Source organism: Cydia splendana, chromosome 1 (assembly GCF_910591565.1).
Source record: "Cydia splendana chromosome 1, ilCydSple1.2, whole genome shotgun sequence".
In the NCBI taxonomy this organism is placed as follows: Eukaryota; Metazoa; Arthropoda; class Insecta; order Lepidoptera; family Tortricidae; genus Cydia; species Cydia splendana.
The window spans coordinates 29,841,753-29,856,053 of record NC_085960.1 but is presented as its reverse complement, the minus strand read 5'-3'; the positions used below and the strand labels follow the sequence as shown (position 1 = coordinate 29,856,053).

Below are 14,301 nucleotides of genomic sequence, written 5' to 3'. Positions count from 1 at the left end.
CACCTTGTCGGAGTAATTTGATAATCCGACAATGTTGTCCTTCCACTTCTTTTTGATGACAAACCCTACTCCATATTGTCCGCTGGCTGTTCCAAAATGGTAAACGGTTCACGCCCTCTCGTCGAACTTCTGACAACCCCACAACGTCCCATTAATTTCTTTTATGCCGTGTTTCAGTTCAGGGAGACGCTCTTCGTTTATCAAAGTGCGGCCTTTATAGGTGTTGAAGTTATTTTTTCTTGCATGGGTCATTAAAATCTTTTTGTGGGTAGGATCTTCCGTCCGGGGATTCTTAGCACCACTTTTACAGGGCACTTAGCGCCGTAACGAGGAGTCGTACATGTCAAATGAGATTGGACCATAAGCCCATCATGCTGGTCCAGTGCAGGTTGGTGGATCGCCAAAGGCTCGTTTGTTATTCAACAGGGTGACCACGAGCAGGAGAGGCTGGCTTGGGATCCGTAACATGACATTACGGCCCCTTACATCCCATCCCCCGATTATTATCATCCCCTTTGTTTATTTACTTTGGTAATTTTTGATCGTAAAAATATGGCCAAACAAAACAAGCTAAGAATACTATAGTTTTAAAGAAAAAATAGTCTGGTTTTCTTATTTTTTTGGGACTGAAAGTCGCTTACTGTAATAAATATTAATTGGCATCTATGTAAAATGGTTCTACTTGCGCTTTTTCATTGAAATAAAGGTTAAGTTACGTCAAATAACTGGATATAGTGTCACTTTTCCAGAAATTTAATTAATATTGCGAAGCAGTCATGTGACATTAAGCAAAAATAAACGGAAAAGTGACATTACAATTTTCTTTTAATTGAATTATCTCAGAATTTAAACAAAAAAACCACAGTTTACTCTAATGGCTAACAAGCTTAGTTAAAAATCTAACAAAACATAACAAAATAATCTTACTTTTATCACTAATACGGCAGTTTTAGACGTTTGAAGATTTCGAAAATGTTAAAGCTCTGTACCCAAAAAACACGTTTTTCGCTTAATGACACTGTGTTTCTCAAGGAGCGATATTTCAAGTATTAATGTTTGTAAGAAATAATTTGCCAATGTTCAAACGTGTCGAGGTTGCGGGCAAACAGCTCCGATCCACGGGTAGACTACGCACAGTGCCGCGTCGCATGGCACTTTCAGTCAAAAATCCGAGGGTGATTGGACCAACGTACTATGAACGTCTACCTGCAAAATTGCGAACTGAACCATCTGACGAAACATTTGAACGCCAATTGAGACTCTTTTTATTGGATAATCCATTATATTCTGTAAATGAATATATGGAAATGACATGTAACACAATAAACTGAATGTAATAAATTTTTCTTTGACCTATATTTCATTTTTATTTTTATTTGACGATCATTATGACATATCCATGCTTACTGTATTGACATTGTTTTTACATTTTATATTATTTGACATTGTTAAAAATTTAGTTAATTAATTGATTGCTTATAATAGTTATAATGGTTTTTAAATTGTGTACTTATTGCTTGACATTTGTATAATTATAATCAATTCTTATTTTCCTACTTGACGATCATAATATAAATTCGTATAGATTAGTGTAAAATAATTTATATTGTAATTTCATATTATGAAATAAATAAATCTATATCTAAATCTATAGTATAAGTCACACCCGTAAAGAAGTATCACCCATTAAACAATTATCGAAACGAATTCAATGTTTTTTTTATTATCAATGCATATTATTATATTCGAATGGCTCTACCATAAGCAACAACGGGTCCTGTGAGACGGAAACCCGCAGAAGAATCGGAATGGCCAAGGGGGCCATGGCGCAGCTAGAGAAAGTATGGAAGGACAGAAACATCTCTACCAACACCAAGAGCACCTTAGTTCGGACTCTAGTCTTCTCCATTTTCACATATGGCGCAGAGACATGGACCCTTAGGAATGCTGACCGTAACCGAATTGATGCCTTTGAGATGTGATGTTGGAGGAGGTTGCTGAACATACACTGGACAGCGCGCCGCACTAATGCATCGATCCTTGATGAACTGAACATCACAACCAGGCTGTCTACTATTTGCTTACGCAAAGTGCTTGTGTATTTTGGCCACATTGCTAGGAAAGACAGTAATAACCTAGAAAAGCTGGTAATCAGTGGTAAAATCGAAGGCGATAAATCGAGATGCAGGAGCCTAATGGACAGGCCAAATTCGCTCAGCCCTTGATGCAACGCTCCACGGTGCCCTACATTCGGCGACGGACAGAAAGAGGTGGCGGCAAATTGTCAAAGAGAAACTGTTCCCTAGAAGTGGCCACGACCCTCAGTGATGAGGAAACCGATGCAAGGAGGAGGATATTCGAATGAAAATGTAATCCATAAAACATTTCAGAAAATAAAATTTAAAACCGAGAATCAGCCCCCACGCAACTTTCGCCGACACAAACAATCAAAAACACATCACACTTAAAACAAATACGCACTTGAGCACAGAACCAGCACCACCAACTTCGCCGAATTCATTTCAACCCGATCAAACAAGTTCAACAAGTCCGGCCGAGTCGGACAAGTCGTGACAAGTTGGAATTTAGAGCGTCTGCGGGACGCCTGACCGCGCCTGCCGAGTCAGTCGGACTGAAAACTTTCAGAGAGCACTTGGCTTTGACAGGGACGCATGCGTGCTGAAAAGTTTCAGCTGTGGCTGAAGCGAAGATTAATGGTTATGATATATTATTCTACTTTTACAGGGTGACATTTATGAGTGAAAATATGTATTTTTCTAACAATTACAATCACTGTTACATTTTAATTAACTCGTGTATATTTTATTTTAATTTGTAATTTAAGAAACAATTCGCTTAATTTTTTCTACATTTTTGGTCACCCTAAGAGCGTTTTCACATTGTCCGATCCGATATCGGATGTAGGATCCTATATCCACGTACTCAGGGCGCAGGGGCGCCGTCTTTAGCGGTCACGCACACTACAACAAACATTATGCCTACACTGGCACCGATAGGCAATATCGTATCCAAACGAATAGTCATCGCCTATCGGTGAAAGATAAGTCGGGCCCTGGAGGAAAACTACCTTAAATCCTTAAGCTGGCTCATTTTACTTAAAGGAGACATTCCTTTATTTTTCAAAAAAAAACAAAACTGAATTTAAAGATTTTTTTAAATTCGCTTATCTCGACCGGGATCGAACCGAGTAAAACTTCCAAAAAATAAACACTCGCTATTTTTTAGGGTTCCGTACCCAAAGGGTAAAACGGGACCCTATTACTAAGACTTCGCTGTCCGTCCGTCCGTCCGTCCGTCCGTCCGTCTGTCACCAGGCTGTATCTCACGAACCGTGATAGCTAGACAGTTGAAATTTTCACAGATGATGTATTTCTGTTGCCGCTATAACAACAAATACTAAAAACAGAATAAAATAAAGATTTAAATGGGGCTCCCATACAACAAACGTGATTTTTGACCAAAGTTAAGCAACGTCGGGAGTGGTCAGTACTTGGATGGGTGACCGTTTTTTTTTTGCTTTTTTTTTTGTTTTTTTTTTTATATGGTACGGAACCCTTCGTGCGCGAGCCCGAATCGCACTTGCCCGATTTTTTGTACTAGTCGATACAGTTAATGTTAATGGTAACATTTCTCCAAGAAACATTAGGTCTTACACTCGTCTGTCGTACAACATATCCATAAAATCGAATATTTTGTACTCAAGAATATTTTTAGACAAACGAAATTGAAGAAAAAAATAAAAATCTTTGAATGCAGTTTTGTTTCTTTTTAAAAATAAAGGAATATCTCCTTTAAGTAAAATGAGCCAACTTAAGGATTTAAGGTAGTTTCCCTCCAGGGCCCGACTTATCTTTCCACACAGTCGCCTGGCACCCATAGTATAACTTATAACTTACTAACTAACTTATAACTATAACTTACTAACTTATAACTTTTTTTATACAAGCTTACTTTGGGGCTGGGTTGATCTGTGTCAGATGTCCCCAATATTTATTTAATTTTATTTTACTTCCATACGACATCCGATATCGGACCGGGCAATGTGAAAACGCTCTCACGCCACATCATTTAGTTATCTCATTTCTCTTATTAATTCGAGGCTCGGAAAAACGCCCGTCATTTTGGAAACATAACGCTGTTCCGTACGTCTTTCTTATACCAACGCCAACGATGAAATTATGCCCCAATGACGTCCGTAGACTGTGAACAAATATTTTCGACTCATAAATGGGTCGTTATGTTATGGTTATATTTTCATTTAAATTGACGGACGTTTTTCCGAGCCTTGCTTATTATCGATATTCAAAAGGGGGTATTACTGCAATGGTCTGCCGCCAGAGTGCATCATGGCGGTTTGTTTACAGAGAGTCTACCCCGAAATGCGAAAATCGAAATTTCTTTATCTGCCTCACTATCGCTTGAATATTCAAGAGTGATTGAGGGGCATATAGCGAAATTTCGATGTTATTAGCGCCCTCTACGCAGAGTTTTGCGTAATATTCCCTAATTGACCAATTAGGTAATTATTGTCTGGATTTACAATGTTGTCAGAAAGTCAGGTAGGGTGTCTCGGAATCAGGCCAGTAGGGTGTCCATATATATGGATATCAGCACTTTAAAAAAAATGTCGTTACCCTACCCTAGGTACTGAACAGGTAACGTATTCACTCGTCCCATAGTCTAATAAAACATGGTCTTCTCTTCCCAGAGTGACACAAGCCTACGTCACAATAACATTGCCACTTTATATAGCGCTATTGCATATTATTATATAGCGCTGTCGCATGATGACTAGGTTTGTGTCAGTCACGTGGTCGGAAGAGAGTACCAGGCGGAGTATATTATTTTCATCACACTTGCTCGAAAAAGGTCTTATTTCATGCAGGTGTACTGAAGGACAAAGGCCTATATTGTTCCCGCGGGAGTTATAGATTCTGAAAAAAAAAGACATATCAATAACTCACGAGTGAGTTATGGCTTTTTTTTTAATGATGTCACTAATTTATACGATTAAAGTAGTTTTAAATGAGCTTTACATTGAAAATACTGACGTTTATAAATTGTTTTTTATGTGTATGTTTAAAAATATTTAATTTGATTAATTTAATAGCCGTTTAAATAATTATTTACACAATGTTCGATTATGGCTGAATCCGGGTGGGTCTGTGCCTTCGAATCCTAACCTGCCAAAACAAGACTATATGGCGGACGAATGTTTGAAATGTCACCGTATTTAAGAATTATTTCGCTTAAAGTTTAGTTTTTTCTTCGCAAGTGTGATGAAAAACATTGTGTGTAACTCCGGGGGTAAGCATATTGTAAACTCGAGTCTTTAACTCCCTCCAGCCTGCGGCTGTCGGGAGTTATAGACCTCGTTTACAAATTCTCGCTTATCCCCCACGTTGCACAATGTACTATATACCATGCACTCGTATGCTTTAAGGTGTAATTGCGCAACGCAATGATTAATCGATTGAATTGGAATCAAATACGAGTTTATTGCTAGTTGCTAATTTCTTTTGCCCTTTGCTATCAATTGATAGTGAGATTAATTATTCTCACGAGTACTTTTCCATGGTGGTACCTACATAATATTTATTTAGCACCGTAAAATCATTACACATTTTCTACCACTATCCTTTACATGTTCTAGGGGCTAATTTAAACTTTTAAACTTTCACCTTAATCTTTTTATCTCGACATATCAATAACATATTAGAGTTCGATTTTTAAAGTTTTAATGAGCCTCCAGTCGAATCGAACCATTATTGTGCAGATGTTCTCGGCTACGACTGCTACGAGAGCTATGCCACCGTAGCTACATATTTATTTAGTTATGTACGTAAAATGTAAAGCTTTAAAACGAAAGGAGACGAAAGTTTCTCCATACAAACGTAGATCCCCTTTTCCTCTCTGGATTTTAACATGAAAGTATTGTGAATAAAACATATCGTCAGCAGACTATATCGCGATGGAAAGACCGTCAGCTGATCCCTTGAAGGCTGTAATATTATTGGTCATGGAAATCTGTTCCTAGCTCTCGGGCTATAGACTCCAACTAAATTAATGCATTGTTTTAAAAACTAAGAGAGAATGGATATTCATTCAAGCATCCTCTGAAATGTACGAGAGAGATACATCAAGTAATCACTTTGGCTTCCCAGAGGGGTAGATATGCATGACGGATATTTACTTGTCTCCATGCTGACACTGACACTGCATCGCTTCATTCAGATGTATGTATATCATCGAATTAAATAATGTTCATGTCTATTGTATATGTCTATTATATTATATTTAATTTAAAGAGTTAGACCAAGAAAAGTCTACAACGATTTTGATAGCATACACAGTACAAGTGTTATTTATACGTCATAATTTCATAGAAGTTTACGTTTAAAATAACACTTTGCGTGTGCTAAATACGAGTATCAAAATCGTTGCAGACTTGTCTTGGTCTAACTCTATCTCTTTTCAATTAAAATTTATAGGTTACTTCCCGTTGACCTACGAAATTTCTATCTATTGGAAAATATCTGGAAACTAAAATAAGTTAAAGTACGGAACCCCTCGGTGGACAATTAGTCCGACACGCATTTGTCTGATTTTTTATTTGTTTAACAACGGGATACAGCTGTTGTTTAACCCCTCGTGCTAAGCCGTGTATACCTAAGCTAGCGAAACATTCCAAAATTAAACCATCAGCATACTTTGCTACCGAGTGAAACACAAAATTTTTCACCACGCCTTAAGGCGTGCTTTTCCCGTACGAGCTAAGCGAACCAGTTTTTTGAATCCATCGGAAATATAAGAAACAATGTTTTAAAATTGTGAAAAAAATATATCTTATACTTAAGGATCTGGCAGATATGTTTTGGATCTCAAAAACATGATTAGAAAAACTTTGCTCGATAGAAAAAAATTCCAAAGTTACGCCTTTTTTTAACAATAAATCAATCTCAGAGCTACAATACAAACTTTTTTGACTTGTTTTTTACATAAATGTATAGGTAATAAGATAATCTAGATGATTTGGATCACTTTGTCTCGGTAACATCATTAAAATAATTTCTATGTTTCAATACCTACTAAATCCGCAACCGCCATCACTCGCGAACGCACTTACGCCGCCTTCAGTCGCGCGGCAGCGCTTGTAGAGGACGGACCTGCGTCAGTATGTTCCGCGCGGTCACGTGATTTTACCATTTACAAACAATGGGAAACAAAGCATATGAAACGTAAGAAAAAGTCACTAAGTGCTATAAAAACACACTTTCTGATAACAGAAGCATCTAATACTTTACGAGGTGCTCGAAAGCGCCTAGCTTTCCTACATCAACAGTTAAAATATTTCAGTATTTTCACTAGGTCAGCAACCAATTTCAATGTAGGTAAATAATATTATATTCCTAGATAATATAATTGTGAGTATGTAAGTATGATATATTTACAGTATCTCACCTTTACTGATATACCTACGTCCGATCTGCAAAATGATTATATTCCTTCGTGCTCTTTGACTCCTTTGAAAATCAGAAATTATTTATTTGGATTGATACAGTATGGGGATGTTACAATATATGTATAGTGTTACGCTTTTAGTATGAGGGTGCCGAAGGCGCCCGGCTTTGGATCGCATGCAACGCGCCACGCCCGTCAAGCGTGCAAATTCATCATCATAATCATAAAGTTAAATAAATATAAAATGTCAAATTGAAATAATTGAAAAAATTACCCTAATAGGCATATCGCAATACAATTATTTAAGAACTAAATACATATCACTAATTTTAATATTTGACCACGGTCGACATGAATTAAATATAATTGAGAGTTCAAAGTGCCTACAGGCAGTTCATCTTGCGCTTGGTTGTATTAGTCTTGTTCGAGAAACTGAACACGGTGAAAAATAGAGATAATACTCCTAAAAATACGTGTGATACCTCATTAGATTCGTCATAATGCCTAGAAAAATGCATTCGAAGCGTGTAGTAGCACACACAAAATATCAAAAGTTATAAGCAAAAAAAGGGGGAAAAAGTAGAGATCTTTAATTTCCCCAATATCTCAAAAAGTATTCATATTACGGTGCGAGATGGGTGGGGGGTGCTCGACCAAATGTCATAGAGGGCCCCAAGACAAAACAAACTGCATTTAAAATTTTTCAAAATGGCCGACTTTATTTTTTATTTTTTTCAAGTTGGTCCGAGCGCGCTGAGATTTGGCATGGCGAAAGATAGAGGCCTCTAGAATCCTATGAAAATAATTTTTTTTCGAAAAAATCTAAGATGGCGGAAATAATGGTCATTTTAATTTTGTATGGCAACTTTTAAACGGTGCGAGATGGGTGGGGGGTGCTCGACCAAATGTCATAGAGGGCCCCAAGACAAAACAAACTGAATTTAAAAAATTTCAAACAGGCCGACTTTTTTTTTAATTTTTTTCAAGTTGGTCCGAGCGCGCTGAGATTTGACATGCGGCGAGCTTGGAGGCCCAAAATTACCATGTGAAAAAAATTTTTTGGAAAAATCCAAAATGGCGGCGGACACGGGCCAAATTCAAATTTCCAAGTAGGTTAGGCGAGCCCGAAGGGCGAGCTTCAGGCTGGGAGGCCGAAGGCCGACCCCGCGGAGGGCCGTCAGGCCCGGAGCTTTATCTCGAATGTCCAAGCATTCTGCCCCCCCAGTAATTTTGGGCGAGGCCGAAGGCCGAACTGCGGGAATGACGAACAAAGCAAAATCCTATACAAAAAGTGTGTTAAGCGAGCCCGAAGGGCGAGCTTCAGGCAGGGAGGCCAAAGGCCGACCCCAGTGGATGGCCGAAGGCCCGGAGCCTCCACCCCGACTCCCAAAACGCGAGGCCGAAGGCCGAGCTGCGTGAATGCAGTTCCTCCAAACGTCCTACAAAGTCAACTTTCTTGATGAGCGGAGCCGGCGGGCCGAAGGCCCGACGGCGAAGCGTCAAGGCTCGAGAAGGCCGAAGGCCGAGCTCCGCGTTGGGCCGAAGGCCCGAAGCGTCACACGTGAGGAGGAAGTTGGAGCTGAAACACGACCCAATAGGAAAAGTTACGATTTCCCAAGCACGCGAGGCCGAAGGCCGAGCTGCGGGAATGAAGTTCTCGCATGCGGATCTTTTCTTTCTATCAAAAGTACAACTTTATTTATTTCTCTACCAGGCGGAGTATATTATTTTCATCACACTTGCTCGAAAAAGGTCTTATTTCATGCAGGTGTACTGAAGGACAAAGGCCTATATTGTTCCCGCGGGAGTTATAGATTCTGAAAAAAAAAGACATATCAATAACTCACGAGTGAGTTATGGCTTTTTTTTTAATGATGTCACTAATTTATACGATTAAAGTAGTTTTAAATGAGCTTTACATTGAAAATACTGACGTTTATAAATTGTTTTTTATGTGTATGTTTAAAAATATTTAATTTGATTAATTTAATAGCCGTTTAAATAATTATTTACACAATGTTCGATTATGGCTGAATCCGGGTGGGTCTGTGCCTTCGAATCCTAACCTGCCAAAACAAGACTATATGGCGGACGAATGTTTGAAATGTCACCGTATTTAAGAATTATTTCGCTTAAAGTTTAGTTTTTTCTTCGCAAGTGTGATGAAAAACATTGTGTGTAACTCCGGGGGTAAGCATATTGTAAACTCGAGTCTTTAACTCCCTCCAGCCTGCGGCTGTCGGGAGTTATAGACCTCGTTTACAAATTCTCGCTTATCCCCCACGTTGCACAATGTACTATATACCATGCACTCGTACGCTTTAAGGTGTAAGTGCGCAACGCAATGATTAATTGATTGAATTGGAATCAAATACGAGTTTATTGCTAGTTGCTAATTTCTTTTGCCCTTTGCTATCAATTGATAGTGAGATTAATTATTCTCACGAGTACTTTTCCATGGTGGTACCTACATAATATTTATTTAGCACCGTAAAATCATTACACATTTTCTACCACTATCCTTTACATGTTCTAGGGGCTAATTTAAACTTTTAAACTTTCACCTTAATCTTTTTATCTCGACATATCAATAACATATTAGAGTTCGATTTTTAAAGTTTTAATGAGCCTCCAGTCGAATCGAACCATTATTGTGCAGATGTTCTCGGCTACGACTGCTACGAGAGCTATGCCACCGTAGCTACATATTTATTTAGTTATGTACGTAAAATGTAAAGCTTTAAAACGAAAGGAGACGAAAGTTTCTCCATACAAACGTAGATCCCCTTTTCCTCTCTGGATTTTAACATGAAAGTATTGTGAATAAAACATATCGTCAGCAGACTATATCGCGATGGAAAGACCGTCAGCTGATCCCTTGAAGGCTGTAATATTATTGGTCATGGAAATCTGTTCCTAGCTCTCGGGCTATAGACTCCAACTAAATTAATGCATTGTTTTAAAAACTAAGAGAGAATGGATATTCATTCAAGCATCCTCTGAAATGTACGAGAGAGATACATCAAGTAATCACTTTGGCTTCCCAGAGGGGTAGATATGCATGACGGATATTTACTTGTCTCCATGCTGACACTGACACTGCATCGCTTCATTCAGATGTATGTATATCATCGAATTAAATAATGTTCATGTCTATTGTATATGTCTATTATATTATATTTAATTTAAAGAGTTAGACCAAGAAAAGTCTACAACGATTTTGATAGCATACACAGTACAAGTGTTATTTATACGTCATAATTTCATAGAAGTTTACGTTTAAAATAACACTTTGCGTGTGCTAAATACGAGTATCAAAATCGTTGCAGACTTGTCTTGGTCTAACTCTATCTCTTTTCAATTAAAATTTATAGGTTACTTCCCGTTGACCTACGAAATTTCTATCTATTGGAAAATATCTGGAAACTAAAATAAGTTAAAGTACGGAACCCCTCGGTGGACAATTAGTCCGACACGCATTTGTCTGATTTTTTATTTGTTTAACAACGGGATACAGCTGTTGTTTAACCCCTCGTGCTAAGCCGTGTATACCTAAGCTAGCGAAACATTCCAAAATTAAACCATCAGCATACTTTGCTACCGAGTGAAACACAAAATTTTTCACCACGCCTTAAGGCGTGCTTTTCCCGTACGAGCTAAGCGAACCAGTTTTTTGAATCCATCGGAAATATAAGAAACAATGTTTTAAAATTGTGAAAAAAATATATCTTATACTTAAGGATCTGGCAGATATGTTTTGGATCTCAAAAACATGATTAGAAAAACTTTGCTCGATAGAAAAAAATTCCAAAGTTACGCCTTTTTTTAACAATAAATCAATCTCAGAGCTACAATACAAACTTTTTTGACTTGTTTTTTACATAAATGTATAGGTAATAAGATAATCTAGATGATTTGGATCACTTTGTCTCGGTAACATCATTAAAATAATTTCTATGTTTCAATACCTACTAAATCCGCAACCGCCATCACTCGCGAACGCACTTACGCCGCCTTCAGTCGCGCGGCAGCGCTTGTAGAGGACGGACCTGCGTCAGTATGTTCCGCGCGGTCACGTGATTTTACCATTTACAAACAATGGGAAACAAAGCATATGAAACGTAAGAAAAAGTCACTAAGTGCTATAAAAACACACTTTCTGATAACAGAAGCATCTAATACTTTACGAGGTGCTCGAAAGCGCCTAGCTTTCCTACATCAACAGTTAAAATATTTCAGTATTTTCACTAGGTCAGCAACCAATTTCAATGTAGGTAAATAATATTATATTCCTAGATAATATAATTGTGAGTATGTAAGTATGATATATTTACAGTATCTCACCTTTACTGATATACCTACGTCCGATCTGCAAAATGATTATATTCCTTCGTGCTCTTTGACTCCTTTGAAAATCAGAAATTATTTATTTGGATTGATACAGTATGGGGATGTTACAATATATGTATAGTGTTACGCTTTTAGTATGAGGGTGCCGAAGGCGCCCGGCTTTGGATCGCATGCAACGCGCCACGCCCGTCAAGCGTGCAAATTCATCATCATAATCATAAAGTTAAATAAATATAAAATGTCAAATTGAAATAATTGAAAAAATTACCCTAATAGGCATATCGCAATACAATTATTTAAGAACTAAATACATATCACTAATTTTAATATTTGACCACGGTCGACATGAATTAAATATAATTGAGAGTTCAAAGTGCCTACAGGCAGTTCATCTTGCGCTTGGTTGTATTAGTCTTGTTCGAGAAACTGAACACGGTGAAAAATAGAGATAATACTCCTAAAAATACGTGTGATACCTCATTAGATTCGTCATAATGCCTAGAAAAATGCATTCGAAGCGTGTAGTAGCACACACAAAATATCAAAAGTTATAAGCAAAAAAAGGGGGAAAAAGTAGAGATCTTTAATTTCCCCAATATCTCAAAAAGTATTCATATTACGGTGCGAGATGGGTGGGGGGTGCTCGACCAAATGTCATAGAGGGCCCCAAGACAAAACAAACTGCATTTAAAATTTTTCAAAATGGCCGACTTTATTTTTTATTTTTTTCAAGTTGGTCCGAGCGCGCTGAGATTTGGCATGGCGAAAGATAGAGGCCTCTAGAATCCTATGAAAATAATTTTTTTTCGAAAAAATCTAAGATGGCGGAAATAATGGTCATTTTAATTTTGTATGGCAACTTTTAAACGGTGCGAGATGGGTGGGGGGTGCTCGACCAAATGTCATAGAGGGCCCCAAGACAAAACAAACTGAATTTAAAAAATTTCAAACAGGCCGACTTTTTTTTTAATTTTTTTCAAGTTGGTCCGAGCGCGCTGAGATTTGACATGCGGCGAGCTTGGAGGCCCAAAATTACCATGTGAAAAAAATTTTTTGGAAAAATCCAAAATGGCGGCGGACACGGGCCAAATTCAAATTTCCAAGTAGGTTAGGCGAGCCCGAAGGGCGAGCTTCAGGCTGGGAGGCCGAAGGCCGACCCCGCGGAGGGCCGTCAGGCCCGGAGCTTTATCTCGAATGTCCAAGCATTCTGCCCCCCCAGTAATTTTGGGCGAGGCCGAAGGCCGAACTGCGGGAATGACGAACAAAGCAAAATCCTATACAAAAAGTGTGTTAAGCGAGCCCGAAGGGCGAGCTTCAGGCAGGGAGGCCAAAGGCCGACCCCAGTGGATGGCCGAAGGCCCGGAGCCTCCACCCCGACTCCCAAAACGCGAGGCCGAAGGCCGAGCTGCGTGAATGCAGTTCCTCCAAACGTCCTACAAAGTCAACTTTCTTGATGAGCGGAGCCGGCGGGCCGAAGGCCCGACGGCGAAGCGTCAAGGCTCGAGAAGGCCGAAGGCCGAGCTCCGCGTTGGGCCGAAGGCCCGAAGCGTCACACGTGAGGAGGAAGTTGGAGCTGAAACACGACCCAATAGGAAAAGTTACGATTTCCCAAGCACGCGAGGCCGAAGGCCGAGCTGCGGGAATGAAGTTCTCGCATGCGGATCTTTTCTTTCTATCAAAAGTACAACTTTATTTATTTCTCCCTTTGGAAAACAAACTACTACACAACAATAACAACAGCAGGAATGGACTGCTACCAACAATGTGGGTTAGGTTAGGTTAGACTGCGACCCTCACAGGAACAGACTGCTACCAGAAAAGTGGGTTAGGTTAGGTTAGAAATGCGACCCTCACAGAAACGGATTGCTACCAGAAAAGTGGGTTAGGTTAGGTTAGAACTGCGACCCTCACAGGAACGGACTGCTACCAGAAAAGTGGGTTAGGTTAGGTTAGAAATGCGACCCTCACAGAAACGGACTGCTACCAGAAAAGTGGGTTAGGTTAGGTTAGAACTGCGACCCTCACAGGAACGGACTGCTACCAGAAAAGTGGGTTAGGTTAGGTTAGAACTGAGAACCCGACAGAAACGGACTGCTACCAGAAAAGTGGGTTAGGTTAATAGTTACAACAGCACAAACAACAGCAACAACAACACGTCAACAACAGCACCAACAGCAAACAACACGCGTACGGCGGGGCCCTCGGGCCCCGCGCACAGGGCAAAATCTAGTTAATATTATTAAAGAGGAGGATATTTCCAATACAACATTATATACTTGCAGGACTGTATCTCCATTATTTATACTTTTTATTCAACGCTGAACACAGTCCTCCACTCCTCATTTTCGGCGTGAAAAAGCGATTACGTAACATTCAATATAATTTTAAAGGTGTATAAAAAAAAATATAAAAAAAAACATTTAGTAAACTTTACTAAATCAGATTATTTGTGAAGGGTGCGGAATACGG

General features: G+C 39.0%; 1 protein-coding gene across 1 annotated transcript in view; it reads right to left on the bottom strand.

The window, feature by feature from the left end:
• LOC134793029 (uncharacterized) overlaps positions 1-2,746 on the bottom strand; it is a 28,491-nt gene extending 25,745 nt beyond the window's left edge. The window contains exon 1 of the mRNA XM_063764560.1: positions 2,482-2,746. Within this exon, the coding sequence (XP_063620630.1) occupies positions 2,482-2,521 (40 nt within the window). The 5' untranslated portion in view covers positions 2,522-2,746. The remainder of the gene's footprint in view (positions 1-2,481) is intronic.
• Positions 2,747-14,301: the final 11,555 nt, after the last annotated feature.